The sequence below is a fragment of the Rhamphochromis sp. 'chilingali' genome (genome assembly GCF_963969265.1).
Source record: "Rhamphochromis sp. 'chilingali' genome assembly, chromosome: 2".
Classification (NCBI taxonomy): domain Eukaryota; kingdom Metazoa; phylum Chordata; class Actinopteri; order Cichliformes; family Cichlidae; genus Rhamphochromis; species Rhamphochromis sp. 'chilingali'.
The window spans coordinates 42236651-42257313 of NC_137930.1; the positions used below are offsets into that span (position 1 = coordinate 42236651).

The following is a 20663-nucleotide window of genomic DNA, read 5'->3' on the forward strand; positions in this document are numbered from 1 at the left end:
GAAATCAGTCAGATACATTAAAATAATAAGCTACTTAGCGATGTATTGCCAACATATTTAAGGTTGGGTTTTCAAAAAGTCAATGCTTAGATATTAATCAACATTAAAACCTAAGTAAGATAGTTGCAGCTGTAGTGTTAAGTTTGTCTCTGGCATGTCCAAATTAACACTGTCAGATTTGATTTCAACACTATTAAAGTGTCTATATGGGTCCACACCAGAGAGTGTTAATTTAACTCTTTTTGGAGAGTTGGTACGTTAACTCTGATTTAGTGTTAAACACCAAATCTGTCTGGAGTTGATAATTTAACACTTACTAATGCTAACTAGGTGTTAAGAGTTTATATAGTAACTCTCAAAGAGTATTTTAGTTTAACTACGTAAGAGTTTTCTTCTAATTAATTCTAAAAAGCGGGAATTTTACTGTTCTGAACTTCTAGAAATTTCTTTTGGAAATAAACATTTACTAAAAAGACGCAATGGTTTTTGAAAAACATTTATTCTGAACTGTGCACCACAAAACATTTTCTGAAAGATGTAACAGTATACATGTTCTCACTTTCATTAGAATGTTGTTTATCAAAAGGTCTGACATAGGTGAGCTGGTAAATGCAAATAACAGCATTCTCTCACTTATTTCTTTAATACAATATGCATGCCCTTCATTCATCACTTTGTGGAACTTCAATGAACTTCTGCTCTTCCCCATATTCCATCTTCACAAGCATATCCTGTGCGGAGATTGAATAAAAATTAGTGGCACAAATCAATTGCAGCACAGTAAAAAAAAAAGGAATCCTCTTTGAGCCATTACTTGTGTAAAGTATTTTCCCAAAAGACAAGGACACAGGCAACAGGTAATACTGAACTAAATGTAAAGCCTCAACCTTTTTCATTTTTACCTAAACCGTGTGCACAAAACTCTGGAGGAATCTAAATGCTAACGTAGAACCCAGTCAGGACATCTGCTACTGCTGTTTGCGCGGTTTTTTTTTTTTATGGGAGATCATTTTCAGGCTTCAAGTAGCACCATTATACCAACATTTCACATTCTAGACATTGTTTTAGGTGTATTTGACCAAAAATTTGACTGAAAATTCACATGCAAGCTTTTTTTTCAAGGCTGTGGTATTTGCCTGCAAACAATACCTTTCAGCTAGCTAAAACAGAATATTATGCTATCGCCGAGCAACATGGCTAATGCCTTTCACACAGCTTTGTCTCAACTCCAAAGAGCCACAGAAGTAAAAGATAATAATAATAATTGAAACAATCTTTGAAAAAATGACTTGCCTAGCATAGCAAACAACTCAAATATGTAGAGCAAAATGTTTTGAAACGGCTTCACTTCAGCTTCGATTGAAGCCTATGGTGCTGGGGGCGGAGTCTGTGAATTTACTCTATTGGTGTCATAGCCCCTGTAGGAGTTCAGAGTTAAGAGGTCAAGAGTTAATTTTTCCATTGTAACACGTTTCAACAACACTAAAATATTATACGGTTATCATAAATGTCAGCCTGACCAGCACACACATTGACATTAATAATAATAATAATAATAATACATTTTATTTGAGGGCGCCTTTCAGAAACCCAAGGTCACCTTACAAAAAAAAACACAATTAATAAAAGGAACAATAGTCATAAAATACATAAAATAAGTTAAAATTACAAAACAGAGCGTGACAACAAATAAAATCAGCATTAAAGCGAATAAGCCAGTTTAAACAGATGTGTTTTGAGCTGTGTCTTGAATATGGAGAGGGAGTCAATATTTCTTAGTGCAGGAGGAAGAGCGTTCCAGAGCCGAGGAGCAGAGCGACTGAAAGCTCTGTTCCCCATAGTAATAAGGTGTGAGGACGGAACAGTAAGATGAATAGCAGATGATGATCTGAGAGGGCGGGAAACAGTGGTGATATGGAGTAGGTCACACAAATATGAAGGAGCAGATTTATGGATACACTTGTATGTAAGAAGTAAGATTTTAAAATTTATCCTGGCTTCTATGGGCAACCAGTGAAGCTGCTGAAGAACTGGGGTAATATGAGCACTTAACGGAGTGTAAGTTATGACCCGAGCTGCAGAATTTTGAAGAAGTTGAAGTTTATGAAGGGACTTTTTAGGGAGACCAAATAGGAGGGAATTACAGTAATCAATACGGGACGTAATAAGACTATGGACAAGGATGGCAGCAGCATGGGGAGTGAGGAAGGGACGGAGTCGGTGAATATTACGTAAATGGAAGTAAGCAGACCGTGTTATGTAATTAATGTGAGACTGGAATGAAAGAGTATTATCAAGTATGATACCCAAACTCTTAACCTGAGGGGAGGGAAGGGTGGGAGAATTTTCAACGTTAATGGAAAAGCTGTGGGATTTGGTTAAGATAGATGGTGTACCAACAAGTAAAACTTCAGTTTTATTACTGTTAAGTTTGAGGAAATTGGAGGAGAACCAAGATCTAATCTCAATAAGACAGTCTGAGAGGGAGGTAGGTGGGAGGGATGAATTGGGTTTAGAGGAAAGGTAGAGCTGGGTGTCATCGGCATAACAGTGAAAATTTATATTATATTTTCGGAATATATAACCAAGAGGAAGCATATAAATAATGAATAAAAGAGGCCCCAATACTGAACCCTGGGGCACACCAGCAGAAACAGGATAGAGAGTTGAAGAATGGGATTTAAGTTGGATAAACTGAGTGCGGTCTGAGAGATAGGAGGTAAACCAGGTAAGTGGGGTATGACTAATACCGATGGAAGCTAACCGGTTCAGGAGAATATTGTGAGAAATGGTATCAAATGCCGCACTAAGATCAAGAAGGATGAGAATGGATAGGAGACCAGAATCAGCTGCCATCAGAAGGTCATTGGTAATCCTTAACAGAGCAGTTTCTGTGCTATGATTGGGGCGGAAACCAGATTGAAATTGTTCATAGAGATTATGGTCATTGAGATGTAAATGAAGCTGGGCGGCGACAACTTTTTCAAGAATTTTTGAAATAAAGGGGAGATTTGATATAGGGCGAAGATTATCAAAGTTATTGGGGTCTGCACCAGGCTTTTTGAGAGTTGGAATAACAGAAGCCTTTTTCAGTGCTTCAGGAACAATCCCAGTGTTCAGGGAGGAATGAATAATATTGGTTATGAGAGGTGTTTATCTATTAGTAATTATCCAATATTTATCCATATTAGCGATCAGTTGTCAATACCATAGTGACTAGTGGACGATAGTTAGATAAAAGATGAATAATTTTTGGAGGCTGAACGTGTAGCAGATGGAATATTGAGCTGTGGCAGGTTGCTGTGTGTGCAGAGCAGTAGGGGAACCATAGCTGGACTGAGAACAGTCCATAGTGTGGAGTACTAATTTGAGAAAACAAAAAGCATATGTGAGGTCAGTTTTAAAATGCACATAGTTACCATTTTAATCTTTCACAATTAATGCTGTTTTTAATATTTTCTTTATTTTAGTATAACTAATACCATCCTTTTTCCAAAGCTTCACAATTACTTAATGAACAAGAAAACACAATAGAAAAGCAAATACAGAAAAATGAGACATGATGAGGCAATGACAATATATTTAACATGTAAACAAAGCAAACAAAGATAAAACAAGCCTGATGGTACTCAAACTGAACTTGAATTAAAAGTGAGTTTTAATATGCAATTTGAAAGACTGTATAGACTCTGAAGTGGCAAGTTATTCTGAAGTCTGGGCGCTCCGACTGGGAAAGCCAGATTTCCTCTATGCTTTAAAATTGGAGTGGCAGCAAAATTATTCCACATCTTTAGGCATAGTAGGCCAGTAAAAATGGTGCCTAAGTTTCTCCAAAGTTATCGGACAAAAAAACTAAACTACACACTCCCTAACGTGAGGCACAATGCTCAAGTTAGTGTTACGGGTTCAAATATTGAGGGTGAGCACAAAAAACAACAATTGGTCCAGGAGAGTCAGTCAAACAATGATTTTAATGAACACACACGTGGGGAGATGAACATTGCACACAGACAGCATTGATCTCCGCCCAATAATACACAAGCAGTTGTTTTTATAACATCAGGGTATTATTTATGACGCCCCCTCATGTGTCAAAGCAGATACAATACATGCACAAGTTTAAAAACCACAAATGTTCTGTTGACGACTTTTGACACATTTAAAAGGACATCTTATCCGTCTCGAGGCCAGGTGCTTCCTATTAATCTTCTAACTCTTGCTTATCTCCTGGAACAAACTGTCCCTTAGGCAGACATAATCTTACAGTTAAAAGGTTTTGCAAACTATTATTTGAACTCTTATCTAAACATGAGTCTAACTACTGTTTGTGTGTGTGTGTGTGTGTCTCGACCTCAAAATGCACTCGGCCTCACCCCGCCCGTTGACGCTTCTGACCTTTTACCAGACAGAAGCTCTCTGTGATAGGTGTAATAATCTTAACTAAGAACATGTGTAATCTATTGAATAAATGCTTTGATGAAATGATAATTAATGTAATGGTAATGATGGTTATGAATAGTAGCAGTAAAATATTTCCCTGATCTCCACATTAGGTAGCAGTCAAATAACAGGTGACATGAAATTAAAACAGTTGTGATCAAACACCAAGCCTAAAGTAGTCATACAACATGTTTTAAAGTCAAATACAATAACTTCAGTTTGTATGAATTTAGTAGCAGGAAATTAGAGGTCATTCAGGTCCCATCCAGGACATGCCTGCAGTTTACCTAATTGATGTGTGTCATCTGGCTTCATGGATCAATAAAGCTGGATTTCATCTGCATAGCAATGAAAATATTTGCTATGCCTTTGAATGATAGTGTGTAAAGGAAGCAGTTGTACAGAAACAGAACTGGTCCTAGCACAGAACATTTTTGAGTTTTTGGCCTCCACGGGTGTGGAACTAACTTATTGTCCACCCTTTCTGTTCAGGTTGTGGCTATAAAGGTGGAGCAGGTCATCTACCAATTGTTAGGTTGATAGTTTGATCCCAGGCAAACTATTCTTGGGCAAGATACTAAAAATGAGTTGCACGTGAATATAAACTAACATACCCATTGTAGTATAACCAGGTCCTTAACTCAAATTAAATCAGTATATTGATCAATTTTCTTTTCTTTATCACCGCTCCTCTTCCCCGCTGTTTTTCTTTCCCTCCCTCTCATTCTTTCTCCCTTTCCTTTCCCCCAGTCATGTCTTCCCCGTATGTAACAAGTGAAAATAAAATAAAAATAAATAAACAATAAAAACAAAGGTCAATCAAATGGACCAATACGGCAAGGCCAGGATGGTCCACTTGGTAAAGTAAATCTGTTGGGCGTCTTTTTTGGCCTTCAGACAATAATTCTGATGGCAAAAGAACCAAATGGGACAGGCGGCAAAAATAAATAAATACATAAAAATTTATCAATTATAAAACTGTTTACTCGCAGGGACTTAGAAGAGAGAGACTTACTGTTTATTGTTGGTGTATTATTTAATGCAGTTCAGGGTATTATATTTTTTTGTTTTGTGTTGTAGAAAATGTGTAATATGTATTTTACACACCATTCCAACTTTTTCAGAATTGTAGTTGTAGATTTAAATTACAGTTGAGATTTCAAAAGCACTACTGAATGGCTGACACACTGTAGTTCAACACATAGTGAATGACTGGACCGTGGTTTCTTCCTGACTATAGGTAGCACCCTATACAACCTGTCTGATCAATGGTATTTATTGGGACCCCCACACTCCTCGACTCCTCAGGCGACTGGACGCTCAGATGCTCATGAGACCACAAAAATCCTCATCTGCATACAACGAGGGATCACCTAAGCTTCCTCACAAGTAAGAACGCAGCACAGGAAAATCACAAATACAGGCTGGAAATCTTTTTCTACTGAATGAATAAAAGTACTGTGGTGGTAGCTACTGCATCTCAACAGCGATTGCATGTTTATCTTTTAGGGATATTCCTGGCGACTAATTTCTTAGTTGACTAAACAAGAAAAAAAAATTAGACTAACCAACTGGTCTAACACTAAGAAGCACTCAGGTTTGAAGTTACATTTGAAAACCGTTTAATGAAAAACAATAACAAACGCATTTCAAACCAGTTATCACATTCTTCAATAACAAAGAAGAAAAATGTCTTGATGTTCAATCATCCAGGTAAGGAAATCTTAAAAGAAAATCATCTGGAGGTAGCGTTTTCAGTGGGAGAAAGGTTTCGTCAGTCATCCAAGTGACTTCTTCAGTTTCAGCTGACTGACGTGGTGTTTAGAGAAAATATGTCTCAGCTGTTCTAATACTCCTGACAGATGAGAAATCACTAAGGGTTTTTGCTTAGGAAGCAGTTGGTCCACAGTTAATGTGATCAGTGAATTGTGGTATGTCCTGAGATTTGATTTTCACTCAGGTGTCATCCACATACCTTTACCTTTTTATTAGATCCCAGCTGGACTATTGTAACTTCTTATATATTGGAGTTAGTCAGACCTCCCATCCAAGACTGCAGTTGGTCCAGAATGCTGCAGCTCGTCTTCTGATGTGAACTAAAAGACATGAACATATTTCACCAGTGCTTGCCTCTCTCTCTCTCTCTTCACTGGCTCCCTGTTCACTTCAGAATTGGTTTTAAAATTTTATTGTTGACCTACTAAGCTCCAAATGGACAGGCTACTGGGTATTTGTCTTACCTGTTGAAGCCTTATCCGACTTCTAGATCTCTTAGTTCAAATGATCTTTTGCTTTTAGCCATACCAAGGTGTAGGCTCGTTCACAGAGGCAATCGAGCATTTGGGTTTGTAGTGCCTAAACTGTGGAATAATGTCCCCCTACAGATGACACATCTAAAACACATTTGTGTTCACTGGCATTTAATACAGTATGACCATTATTTGGTATTAATATTATAAATTATAAGTTATTTGGTACTATTTATTTTGTATTTCTGTTTCTGTTCAGTTCATAAATAAAAATGATAATGAAATGATAATGATACCTGAACCAATGACTTGGTGGTGTTCCAGGGTAGGATAACAGAGCACTCTTTTCCAATTCTTCCATGTAAAAGTTGGCTACAATGGGTAAAACTGGGGAGCCAAAGGCCCACCCATGTTTTAGTCTGTAGTACTAACTATTGTGAAATATGTGGAATGAAGTCAGAGTTCCAAGAGCAAACACACTTGGTCGGTGCTGAGAGGAGTCCTATTGTTGAGGTTGGGGTCATCCTGTAATCTCTTGTGAACTGCCTCCCCTGCTTCAGTGACTGGAACATAAATGAGACAGACGTAACATCACACAAGACTTTTGTATCATTGGAACTAAATAATAAAAATACATTATATATAAATAAAAACCAAATAAAAGAAAAAATAAAAATAAAATAAATTAATTAAAAAATGACATCCGGTCAGTAGTATTGTCTTGTTCTAACTGCTTCAGACAATCTATCACCCTCTTCCTTTAGTCACTTCCTGGTCTTGTTTCAAGTATTTTTGTAACCGAGCAGCAAGAAAATTTTCTCATGATAGTTTCTGGTTTAGCAAAACCGTGTACCTACCCTTGTCTGCCAGAAGGATGATAATGTTTTTGTCTTTGATCAGTAATTGTTGATCAATGGTCATGACATTTTGTATATTAATGATCAAGAAACTGACCTCATTGTTCTTCAGTGGTGCTAGTTTTAGTCATTATGCAAATATACTGTTTATAAGGTTGGGGAAACCTGCAATCAGCTGAGACCAAAGAAGTCATGTGGATGAGCGATGAAACATTTTTTGCCACTGAAAACGCTACGTGTAGATGAACTGAATCAACTTTTTGAGATGTTAAATATGAGAATAAATATGAAAACATGTTACTACAAAAGCTGTTCACGTATTACTAAAATATGGCAAAATAACATCTGAAAAACAAACAAAAGCATTGTGATTCATGACTTCTCATGACATCTTCAATAAAATTAACATCTAAAATAATAAAACAAATCATCCAGCCATTTTTTTCTGCTTATCTATAGTTGGCAGAGGCACCCCACTTATCTGAGGAAACATTAAACCTTTCCCAGGCCAGCCAATAGATCTCTTCAGCGTGTCCCGGGTCTGTGCTGGGGCCTCCTCCCTGTAGGACATACCCGTTTGGATCACCTTACCCCACAGCCTGCTATACCCTCATAAGTGTTTTCTTTTCTGTCTTCCTGCAGGCTGCTGGCCATCTGCGACATATCTGCTGACACTGGAGGCTCTATAGAGTTCATGAATGAATGCACCACCATTGATAAGCCTTTCTGCATCTATGACGCTGACCAGCATATTGATCATGACAGGTATAGAGCAAACGGTTCATGATTTGCCTTTGTGCCAGCATCAACTGTGTTTCTGTTTGGATCAGGGTTTCAGAATTGAGGCAACGACTCCAATTTTTACATCAAGCAGCATCTTTTATGATTTCTGTATATTCTTCTGTTCAGCTTTGTTTATTAACATAACTCACCATTCGTATCCTGCTAGACCTTTGTGTGAGGAATGTTGGAGTCATTTTTGACCAGGATAGGTCTTTCAATGCACATATTATCCAAATCTGTAGGACTGTTTACTTGCATTTGGACATGGATAAAACATGCTAACATCCTATCTCAGAGTGATGTAGAAAAACTGGTTCATGCATTTATTACTTGAGTTGGCTTTTAAAAACTCCTTTCTTATTTTATCCTAAAGACCTCATATTTATTTATTTTATTTAATCAGGGATCCCTTGAGATTAACATCAAGGGAGACTTGGCGAGGAAGGCATATTATTACAGTGTTACAAGTTAAAAATCAAATACAACATTAAAACACATAAAACAAAATAATACAAATACAAAGTCTAGTTTATGAATAACAGTCTTCAGTTACAACAGTCTTTATTAGAGCTCTGAATACCCCAGGGAGACAAAGACAAGCAGCTGCTGGCTATTTATATTTTACTCCTGCACAGTTGGTCTGGATCACCAATAATTTCTTTGTACATTGACAATAAAGGGCTATTCAGTTCTGTTCTGTTAAAGTGCTCTGAAGGTTTTTCAATGAACAAGGTGCAAAATAAGAGACCGCAAATCACAGCAGCTGTTTAAAGGGATCTAAAAAACACGTTGATGGTTTGGAGGAAGTAATTATTGAAGTTAACTCAGAAAGATCAATTGGAGAAAAAGAGTAACTTAACATCAATGATACTAAGAGTAGCTGTAGATAATATTACATCTGTGGGATGATTATTGGTAATTTTTTCTTTAATGATTAAAATTTTATTTGTGAAGAAGTTCATGACGTCATTACTAGTTAACGTTTGTTACACCCCAGCCCAGGGAAAACCGGCGTGCAACATAAGGAAAATAAAAATAAGGAGAAATGCCCCCACACTCCCTGCTCTCAAGGAAGATGAACCAACAAAAAACAGCTACCACGGATTTCACAACAGCCAGTGTTTTGGCACTGTAAATTGTGCCAAAAGCAAGTCTGGAAATACAATAAACCGGTGCATGCTCAATCTCTGACTGGAAGCGCTAATTCGTCATTCGGCTTTTGTCAGACTAAAGTAACTGTTAAAACTGTTTGAAAAGCTAAGCTATGCAACAAGGAGAGATCGAGAATTTCCTTTTAGTTCTCAGTTTATTTGATATTGACAAAAGTTAGTCAATTTTGTCTGTTCTTCTGTAAAACAAACTAAGATTTATTTTTTGAATTAATATTTTGTTTCTAAGTTGAATTGAAAATTTAGTAGCCTGTTTCGTTTGTTCTATTTTGAAACTTAAACGCTTTAGTGGCTGCCTTTTGTGTAGTTTGCAATATTTGCCTTTATTTATCTGAAAAAGTCTCATGTTCCTTAAGTACATCTACCCTGTTGAACTTATTATGGGAAATAAATATTTAAATCAAAACACGCTGCTGATTATTTCACATTTTACTTGTGAGCAACGGCACATTTAAATCTTACAAATATAGTTATTTGGCTTATATCGTGATAGATATCGTTATCGCCTGAAATGAAAAAAAAACAAAAAAACATATTGTGATATGAAAAAATCTTATATCGCCCAGCTCTACAGCAGACTGATTTTCTCCAGGCAGATAATTTAGTAGCATTGCAAGAAATCTGCTCCCTTTAGCGCCTTAAAGCAACTGTTGTTGTGATTTGGTGCTAAATAAAATGTAATTGAAATTGAATTTGATTTAGTTTTCAGTCTGAAATATTTTTTAAATTATTAAAAGCATGATTGCATTAGCAAAAACTTAAGGTGTAGCACGTGTGAAATTGTAGATTTGAAGATTTTAAATCGTCCATAAACGATAAACATAGAATTTAAATGCTGTAGACATTTCTTCAAAACTATGGCATTTCAGATCCACTGTGCATCACTGAGCCCTTAGCAAAATACTATTCCTTCTTCACCCCTGTGCATCATTCGTATTCCAGGATTGATTATTTTCGTCTGGATAATTTCCTTATCCCAAGGGTCACCATGTGTAAATACAATGCAATTGTAATTTCTGATCATGCACCAGTGCAGGTTGATATCGCATTTCCAAATGTATCAGCAAGGCAGCGGTTCTGGAAATTTGACTCAGCATTATTGTCAGATGAGGAGTTTTGCAAGTTCATAGTACACCACATCGAGCTTTTTCTAGAAACAAATAACACAGGAGTAGTTGGCTGTCCGACTGCGGTCTGGGGTGTGGGGCCTCCCTGCTGCTGCGGAGTCGGGGCGGTCTGCCTCGCCCCACCGCAGGGAAAAGGGTAACACTACCTGGGTCTGGGTGCAGTTCCCCCCTCCAGGGGCAAGGGTACCTAGACCCGGTTCGTAGAGTACGCTTGGGGAGTGTGATCGTGTGTACAGCGTCTCTTTATGTCTGTCTCCTCGTTGGTTGAGTGTGGAGTAAGTGCATATGAGAGCATGAGGGTGGGAATGGATGTTTGTGTCTGTGTGTGCCTGTATGTCTGTGTCTATATGTCAGGTTGGGTATCAGACGCCACCTCTCTGGGGACATCTCAGGCCCTCCAAGGTTTGGAGGCCTATCTCCACCCATCACCACTTCCCCTGCCAGTGGCGGACTCCCTCAGGTGTCGGTGCGTTGGTGGTTCTTTGTGTCTGGGGGTGGGCGTCCAGGTACACACCGGCTCACTCCTTGGCGGCCGCTTATCGGGGCCTGGAGCCTGGGGCTCGCTCGGGCCACTTCGGAGGTGGGGTGCCCCCGGCCTCTTGGCCTGGGGCTCGGTCACTCAGGCACAGCTGGCTGCCGGCGGAGCTCACGGGCACGTCACTGCAACTCCCCCTGGCTTCTGCGCCGCGGCTGCTGAGTGAGCCCTCATCTGGGACTCTCCTCAGCTCTTACTGGGACAGTGGCGCGGCTGCCCCTCTGTTGGTCTTCCTTGGTCTCTTGTGTTCTGGGGGCCTCTGGATGTCTGGAGTTTTGATCTCCTCCATACCTGCTTCATACCCTGGAGGACGGGGCTGTGGCTCCCCACACTCCCTAGCAGATCGTTACATGGAGAAACCTTTGGAATGCAAGCATGCTGATCCACACAAGTATGCACACAGGTGTACACACGGGTATTCACAGACGCGGACTACAGCTTTCTGGGCTGCTGCCTCAAAGCACATTGTGCGCTGTCTATCTTGCGTGCTGCACAATATCGTTTATTATTTAGTATCTACTGATATCTACTGCTAGCTAGTTTATTGTGATGGTGCTGTTTTTTTTATTATGTTGCTCTTTGTTGTTTGCTTTCTCTTCTGTTTTTTTTCTCCATACAGGTGACCCAGGTGTTTTGTTTTTTTGTTTGTTTGTTTTTTCTTTCTTCCCCCCCTTCTCACCGTCTCTTCTCCCCTTTGGTTTTCTTTCTCTCCCTCTCTTTCTTTCATTCTTTCTCCCTGTCCTATCCCCCAGTCATGTCTGTCCCGTTTGTAGCAACTGAAAATAAAATAAATTCATAATTATATCAAATGGACCAATATGGACCAATATGGCCTTATGCCTTAAGACAACAATTCTGATGGCTAAAGATCCAAACGGGACACAAAAAAAAACAAAAACGAAAAAAAAAAAAGAAACAAATAACACTCCAGATGTTTCAAAATCTATAATTTGGGAGTCGCTAAAAGCATATCTGCGGGGCCAAATTATTTCTTTTTCGTCTTATAAGACTAAAAAGCGAAACGAATGGCTTCGGGAGCTGACGGAGCTCATAGCTAACATTGACACACAATATGCTACCTGTCCAACCGCTGATTTATACAAGCAGAAGGTACTGCTGCAGTGTGAATTTGACACTCTCTCAATTAAAGAAACTGAGAAGCTCCTACCTAGATCAAGACATCATGTATACCAGCATGGTGAAAAAGCAAGTAGATATCTTTCGCATCAGCTTTGTCAATCCGCCACAGCTCAATCTATACCCAACATACAGTTAGACTCCGGTCAGGTGGTAACACACCCTGACGGAATTAATGCTGCTTTCAAGCTATTTTATCAGGATCTCTGGGGTGGCTGTAGCTCAAGTGGCAGAGCAGGTCAGCCACTAATCAGAAGGTCGGTGGTTCGATCCCAGGCTGCCTCCTGGCTGCATGCCAAATATCCTTGGCAAGATACTAACCCCATGTTTGCCTACTGGTGGTGGTCAGAGGGCCCGGTGGCGCCAGTGTCCGGCAGCCTCGCCTCTGTCAGTGCGCCCCAGGGCAGCTGTGGCTACAACGTAGCTTGCCATCGCCAGTGTGTGAATGTGTGTGTGAATGGGTGAATGACTGAATGTAGTGTGAAGCGCTTTGGGGTCCTTAGGGACTAGAAAAGCGCTATACAAATGCAGGCCATTTACCATTTACCATTTACTTCCCGCACTGATTATTCAGAGGCTGACTTGGTTTCCTTCTTGAGGAACATAGATACTCCCACTATTAACCCAGACCAACGTGAGCTGCTGGAAAGACCTATTACCTCAGCGGAAATATTGCAGGCAGTTAATTCTTTGCAAAATGGCAAGGCACTGGGCCCAGGTGGCTTCTTGTGTGATTTCTATAAACGCTTTGCCGACAAGTTTGTTTCTTTACTGTCTGAGGTTTTTTCAGAAATTCAGGCAACAAGCACATTGCCACAAACTCTGTCCCAAGCCACAATCTCTGTAATACTCAAAAAAGACAAGGATCCTCAAAAATGTGGATCCTATCGCCCCATTAGTCTACTGAATGTGGATTATAAGATCCTCACAAAAGCTCTTGCACTTTGTATTGAGAAGGTAGTACCTTCTATTATACATGAGGACCAAACAGGCTTTATAGTGAACCGCCAGTCATATTTCAATATCAGACGGCTGTTAAATATCCTATATTCTGACCATTCAGTTGATCACTAATAGTCTCACTAGATGCCGAGAAGACTTTTGACTGTGTGGATTGGCAATATTTGTTCTCCGTTTTGAAAAAATTTGGCGTCGGTTCTAATTTTATTTCATGGATCAGGACTCTGTACTCAGCACCCCTGTCTTCAGTCCGCACCAATAACACTATTTCAGAATACTTTTCCTTACATAGAGGCACCCGCCAGGGATGCTCCTTAAGCCCCCTGCTATTCAATCTGTCAATAGAGCCGCTGGCGGCAGCATTGAGAACAGACCCCATAATAAGGGGGATCACTAGGGGAAACACTATTCATAAGTGCTCCTTGTATGCAGACGATCTCCTTCTGTATATTACAGATCCGGAGGCATCAATTCCTTCACCTCTGGACCTCATTGGATCCTTTGGCCGCCTGTCTGGTTACAGATTTATGGAAGAAATATAGTATCATCAGAATTCAAGTATTTTTAGACATTGAATTTATAACACTAAACTTTTATCCTCCAAATTTCCCTGCAAAAATATTCACCTGCAAAAATTCACCTGCAAAAATTCACCTGCAAAAGTGATGAGCTTGAATGATCCAAGCCAGAGCAATCAGCACTAGATCGAGTCGAGCGGCTCTCAGCCAATTAAATTATGCTGTTTGATCACATGACACCGTTAGCCAGCAGTGTGTCTCCTAAAAGAGAGCTGTTTAAAGGTGAGTGATTAAGTTTTTCTCCTAAATAGAGATCATTACAGAACGCCTAGTCCTACTTAAAATCCCATTTATTTTTATTTTATTTTATCATCTACTCGAACTAAGGAAAACGTTTGACTAACTCAAAGACAATTTCCACGCCTCCCCTGCCTGTCTGCAGAGGCAGTTTTGAATTTAGGAGCAGCAAGATGGAAGCGGCAAACCCTGGCGATTCTCCGGTAAGTACAGTGGGGCAAAAAAATATTTAGTCAGCCACCGATTGTGCAAGTTCCCCCACCTAAAATGATGACAGAGGTCAGTAATTTGCACCAGAGGTACACTTCAACTGTGAGAGACAGAATGTGGAAAAAAAATCCATGAATCCACATGGTAGGATTTGTAAAGAATTTATTCGTAAATCAGGGTGGAAAATAAGTATTTGGTCAATAACAAAAATACAACTCAATACTTTGTAACATAACCTTTGTTGGCAATAACAGAGGTCAAACGTTTACTATAGGTCTTTACCAGGTTTGCACACACAGTAGCTGGTATTTTGACCCATTCCTCCATGCAGATCTTCTCGAGAGCAGTGATGTTTTGGGGCTGTCGCCGAGCAACACGGACTTTCAACTCCCGCCACAGATTTTCTATGGGGTTGAGGTCTGGAGACTGGCTAGGCCACTCCAGGACTTTCAAATGCTTCTTACGGAGCCACTCCTTTGTTGCCCGGGCGGTGTGTTTTGGATCATTGTCATGTTGGAAGACCCAGCCTCGTTTCATCTTCAAAGTTCTCACTGATGGAAGGAGGTTTTGGCTCAAAATCTCATGATACATGGCCCCATTCATTCTGTCCTTAACACGGATCAGTCGTCCTGTCCCCTTGGCAGAAAAACAGCCCCATAGCATGATGTTTCCACCCCCATGCTTCACAGTAGGTATGGTGTTCTTGGGATGCAACTCAGTATTCTTCTTCCTCCAAACACGACGAGTTGAGTTTATACCAAAAAGTTCTACTTTGGTTTCATCTGACCACATGACATTCTCCCAATCCTCTGCTGTATCATCCATGTGCTCTCTGGCAAACTTCAGACGGGCCTGGACATGCACTGGCTTCAGCAGCGGAACACGTCTGGCACTGCGGGATTTGATTCCCTGCCGTTGTAGTGTGTTACTGATGGTGACCTTTGTTACTTTGGTCCCAGCTCTCTGCAGGTCATTCACCAGGTCCCCCCGTGTGGTTCTGGGATCTTTGCTCACCGTTCTCATGATCATTTTGACCCCACGGGATGAGATCTTGCGTGGAGCCCCAGATCGAGGGAGATTATCAGTGGTCTTGTATGTCTTCCATTTTCTGATGATTGCTCCCACAGTTGATTTTTTCACACCAAGCTGCTTGCCTATTGTAGATTCACTCTTCCCAGTCTGGTGCAGGTCTACAATACTTTTCCTGGTGTCCTTCGAAAGCTCTTTGGTCTTGGCCATGGCGGAGTTTGGAGTCTGACTGTTTGAGGCTGTGGACAGGTGTCTTTTATACAGATGATGAGTTCAAACAGGTGCCATTCATACAGGTAACGAGTGGGGGACAGAAAAGCTTCTTACAGAAGACGTTACAGGTCTGTGAGAGCCAGAGATTTTCCTTGTTTGAGGTGACCAAATACTTATTTTCCACCCTGATTTACGAATAAATTCTTTACAAATCCTACCATGTGAATTCATGGATTTTTTTTTCACATTCTGTCTCTCACAGTTGAAGTGTACCTCTGGTGCAAATTACTGACCTTTGTCATCATTTTAAGTGGGGGAACTTGCACAATTGGTGGCTGACTAAATACTTTTTTGCCCCACTGTATATTGTTTTTTATCTTCAAGTTTGTCTTTTGAAACGTTAATTTTATTTAAATCCGTTGCTCACGTATAAAGTACACAGACGGGGTCTTTGCTCAACTCGTCTGAGGCGTGTCTCACTAAGCGCTACATGCTAGCATCCTGCTAACCGAGCTACCCTTTACATGCTGTGCTTTGGAAAATAGGATACTCGTTAAAAAAAAAATACTCCGCAGATATTGATAGATAGATGAACACTGCAAATATAATGTTGTAAACAAGAACGGCCTTTGGTGAAGGGGTAAAATACACCATTAATAAAGCCATAGAGTGAATGGCTGCCATGGTTGCAGAACGGCCTGATTTAATGACAAGAATGGGGAAGAGTGAGGTGAAGTGAACCAAAGCCACAAAACACGGTCAGACAAGGCGGCAAAAGGGCAGTGATCTGTCCGTCAGTATGAAGTTGGTGTGTGCTTTGGTGAACAAAAACTCGAGACCGGTAGGAGGAAGATGGGAGACTCGTGTTTCACTGGAATAGTGGTGAATTAAAACATCCTTTGTTGGGGACATTTAGATGTAAATGCATCCATACAGGTGAGACAGAGGCAGACCAGACAGTGAAGAAAACAAGGCAAACATTAGAAATATTAAAACGGAAATATAGGATTAATATAACATACAATTAGGGAAAATGTAAGGAACACAATGTAAGTGATATTGTAAAGTCATTAAAACAGCATACTCTGATTAAAAGAAACATGTAATTGGGTAGGATAATAATAATATTAAAAAACATGTACAAGATGGGTATGTATACTTGTACCCAGAATTTAACAACTATAAAGTTGTAGCATGTCAGTACCTTACCCCATCCACATCCTGATTGCTCTGGCTTGGGTCTTTCAAGTTCATCACTTTTGCAATTGAATTTTTGCAGGTGGATTTTTTGCAGGTGAATTTTTGCAGGTGAATTTTTGCAGGTGAATTTTTGCAGGTGAATATTTTTGCAGAGAAATTTGGAGGATAAAAATTCAGTGTTATAAATCCAATGTCTAAAAATATTTGAATTCTGATGATACTATATTTCTTCCATACAGATTGAACCTGGCTAAAAGCACACTGTTCCCTATTAACAGTCTGGCGAAGGAAGCTGACTACTCAGCCTTTCAGTTTAGACTGGAACACTCCTCATTCACCTATTTGGGTATTCAAATCACAGACGCTTATCAGGATCTTTTTAAACAAAATTTTATCCCTTTATTAGAGAAAACAAAATCGGATTTGGCACACTGGTCAGTATTACCCATCTCTTGCTGGGCGGGTCAACACGATTAAAATGGTAGTCTTGCCTCGATTCATGTACCTCTTCCAGATGATACCCCTTTTTCTTCCTAAAACCTTTTTCATCCAGTTAGACGGACTCATATCATCTTTTATTTGGGACAAAAAAGTTCCAAGAATCCGTAAATCCTTGTTACAGTGTTCTAAGTCGGAAGGCGGCCTGGCCCTACCAAACTTTATGTATTATTATTGGGCTGCCAATATTGTGAAATTATCCACCTGGATGCGGGGTTTTAGGGAGGGCAGAGGGCCGCCTTGGTCCACTATGGAGCTAGACGGTAATCTCACCATATCCCCTGTTGCAATAATGTGTTCAGGTCTACCAGTCAGTCGCAATGTTCATTTTAAAAATCCTGTGGTTAAGAACTCTCTCAATGTCTGGTTTCAGCGTTCTCCTATTACGTCAAATCATCTTTTTTTTACCAGCTCTGAGCGATGCAGGGTTCAAGGTTTGGTACAGCAGAGGAATTATCTGCTTCTCTGATCTGTTTGTTAAAGGGTCATTTTTATCCTTTGAAGCATTGTCTAAAGATTTTGGAATCCCAAAGACTCACTTTAGATACTTACAAGCGCGTAGCTTTGCAGTTAAACACTTCACTTCTTATCCAAGTCTACCTAATGTCTGTACACTTAAATGGTAAATGGTCTGTATTTGTATAGCGCTTTACTTGGTCCTAAGTACCCCCAAAGCGCTTTACTCTATACACAATCATCCACCCATTCACACACACATTCACTTGAGGATTGTCTGCAATTTCGATCTATTGCTAGAGGTCACATCTCTCAAATATATAGCACATTGCAGCATATAAAGGCAGACTCTGTGTCCAAAGCCATAAATGCCTGGGAGCTGGACTTAAACCTCCAGATCCCAGACGACCTATGGGATCTTAGTGTTAGCAAGATCCATGAATCCTCAATCTGTATACGGCATTGTATAATACAGTTTAAAATTCTTTACCGGGCGTACCTAACCAAAGCTAAACTAGCCAAAATATACAATGCCTCTGATGATAGATGTCCGAGGTGCAAGCAATCACCCGCCGACATTAACCATATGTTCTGGAGCTGCTCTGATTTGAACCGGTTCTGGGAATTAGTTTTTAATATGTGTGTGGGAAAACAATTGATCCTAATCCGATAACAGAAGTCTTGGGTGAGAGAGGTGATGAGGTGCTTGCAGACAGAGTATTTGAGATACAGTTTGAGAGGGTCTCAAAGTAAATACTACAAAACCTGGTCATCCTTTGTTGAATATGTGGAGAAGTTGTCATTTACTGCTTTTATCTCTGTTTGGGGTTTTTTCTCTTTCTTTCTTTAAAGCCACCTACTATCTGTAGCAAGCCAAAAAGAACTGCGCACAATGCAGCCCCCCTTTTATTTATGTATTTATTTTATTCTGTTTTTGTTTGTTTTGTTTTTTGGTGGGTTTTGTTTTTTGGGTTTCACATGGTAGTATTTTTTTGTTTGTGCCCATAGATTATACATTTTTCTGCATCCAACTGGTTTGCCACTGCGTGGCTCAACCGGTTTCACAATGGCAGTGTTTGTAGTCGCAATTCGAGTTATATTTGTCTGTACTTTTGTCATATTGGAAAATCATAAATAAAGTTGTCAAAAAAAAAAAAGACTTGTCTGAGAGCCCAATATAACTGCAAAGGTGAACAGGTAAATAAAGAAAACATCAACAAATTTTGCCTTTCAGTGGTTTTACAATTAAGCAATACACAAGTTGATACAGAAAAATAGCCCTGTTAGTTTCTGTTTTATGTTTCTAAATGTTCCAAAGTTAAAAGTTGACTTCAGTATGTCCAGGGTTTTTTTGCTTCCATATGGAAATGGGCCCACTCAAAAGTATTGTCTTTCTGAAATAAGCAAGGCCTTCCCTGAAAACAGTTTCTTCTGGATGGGAGCATATGTCTCTCTAAAATTGCTACATACATTTCAGCACTAATGTTGCCTTTCCAGATGTGCAACCAATAACAGAATCATGAATGCTTTTAATACAATCTTTACTGCCCATCTTTACTTGTTAATCTACTAAAATTAACATTTTTTATACCCTCCTCATGTTACAGATCTATTGACAGTCAACCTAAATAGACGCAAAGCTGTTTCTTTTTAGTGCTGCTTGCTTTTTCAGCCTTTTGTTGTCCCCTCCTAACTTCTTTGAGACTGCCATCAAATTGTATACGTGCTACTGTTTTTTGGTTTTTTTTGAAAGAGTAAAATGCCTGAATTTTAACATTTGATTTGGTTTTATTTGTGGTCCCGGCAGCGTGGAGGGAAACGGGATTCTCATGTGCTCCATTGACAACCTTCCTGCTCAGCTGCCAATCGAAGCCACAGAGTATTTTGGTGACCGTCTCTTCCCCTACATCTGGGAGATGGTAAGACGTCTGATTTGATGCCACCAATTTTCCAGTGCATTTGGTGGTGTTTTCTGATCAAGTATGGGAGAGGGCTATGACATGTTTCACATAGTGTTTCCTTGTGAATTATATGTCATTACCAGCTACCTTCAGATTCAACCAGACCATTGGACGAAGAAGAATTTAGCCCACAAGTCAGAGATGTAAGTAGTGAAATGTTGGTTGAGAGAAGTATCTCACTTTATTTGTTACAAAGGCATGATGCTATTTTTAGTTGAGTGTTTTACTTCATTTTCTAATTCAATATTTTGGTTGATAACATACATTTATTTATTTGGATTAGATATGTGTATGTAACGGATGTTTATTTGACTCTTTCTGGAAATAAGTGAAATTCATGTTTGGTTTGGATGTTCTGATTTATTCCTAAAGGCTGTCATCGCCTCTAACGGAAAACTTACTCCAAAGTTTGAATACATTGAAAAACTTAGAGAAAGAAGGTAAGTCTTCAGACAGGAACTGTGAATATGTAAGTTTGTTTGTTTGTTTGTTTGTTATATTTGCATTTAAATGCTTCGTTTGAATGTAATTCTTATTTTAAATGTTCATCAAACCTGTTAAAACATTCTATGAGTAAGATACAATGTCTAACGATTACAGGAAAGGTGCAATAGCTCACCAGCTCTGAATTTCTAAATTGTAGAGCTTGTTAACCTCAGTTATTAACTTGGTTTCTAGTGTGCCGTTTCTGCTGTTGCATTCCTTAAGTAATCCTTTCCTAGAATTGTCATTTGTGAAGTTTGAGGATCTTTGTTCATAGTAACAAACCATTACTATGTGCTGCCTTCTGGTGTCTGCTGTGCCTGCATTAACACCTTACTTAGCTAGCATGCTAAATAGGCCATCTCCGCTAACTAACTCCAGAAGCTGGAATATGCACTCACCAAGTGGTAGACATATCTTTTCTACTCTTTTACACTAAAAACCCAATCACTCATTATGCTGAGTCTTTCTGTCTTGTTTTGTCTGGTGTTAACATACAGGTTCTTTTGAGGTGTAATCAGATGTAAAATGTAATCAACAG

At 39.5% G+C, this 20663-nt stretch overlaps 1 protein-coding gene across 1 annotated transcript in view; it reads left to right on the forward strand.

Annotated features, from left to right (window-relative positions):
* Positions 1-20663, forward strand: part of aass (aminoadipate-semialdehyde synthase) — a 100027-nt gene that overhangs the window by 54970 nt on the left and 24394 nt on the right. The window contains exons 9-13 of the mRNA XM_080874085.1: positions 5681-5829; positions 8189-8311; positions 19486-19597; positions 19723-19782; positions 20012-20079. Of these exons, the coding sequence (XP_080730211.1) occupies positions 5681-5829; positions 8189-8311; positions 19486-19597; positions 19723-19782; positions 20012-20079 (512 nt within the window). The remainder of the gene's footprint in view (positions 1-5680; positions 5830-8188; positions 8312-19485; positions 19598-19722; positions 19783-20011; positions 20080-20663) is intronic.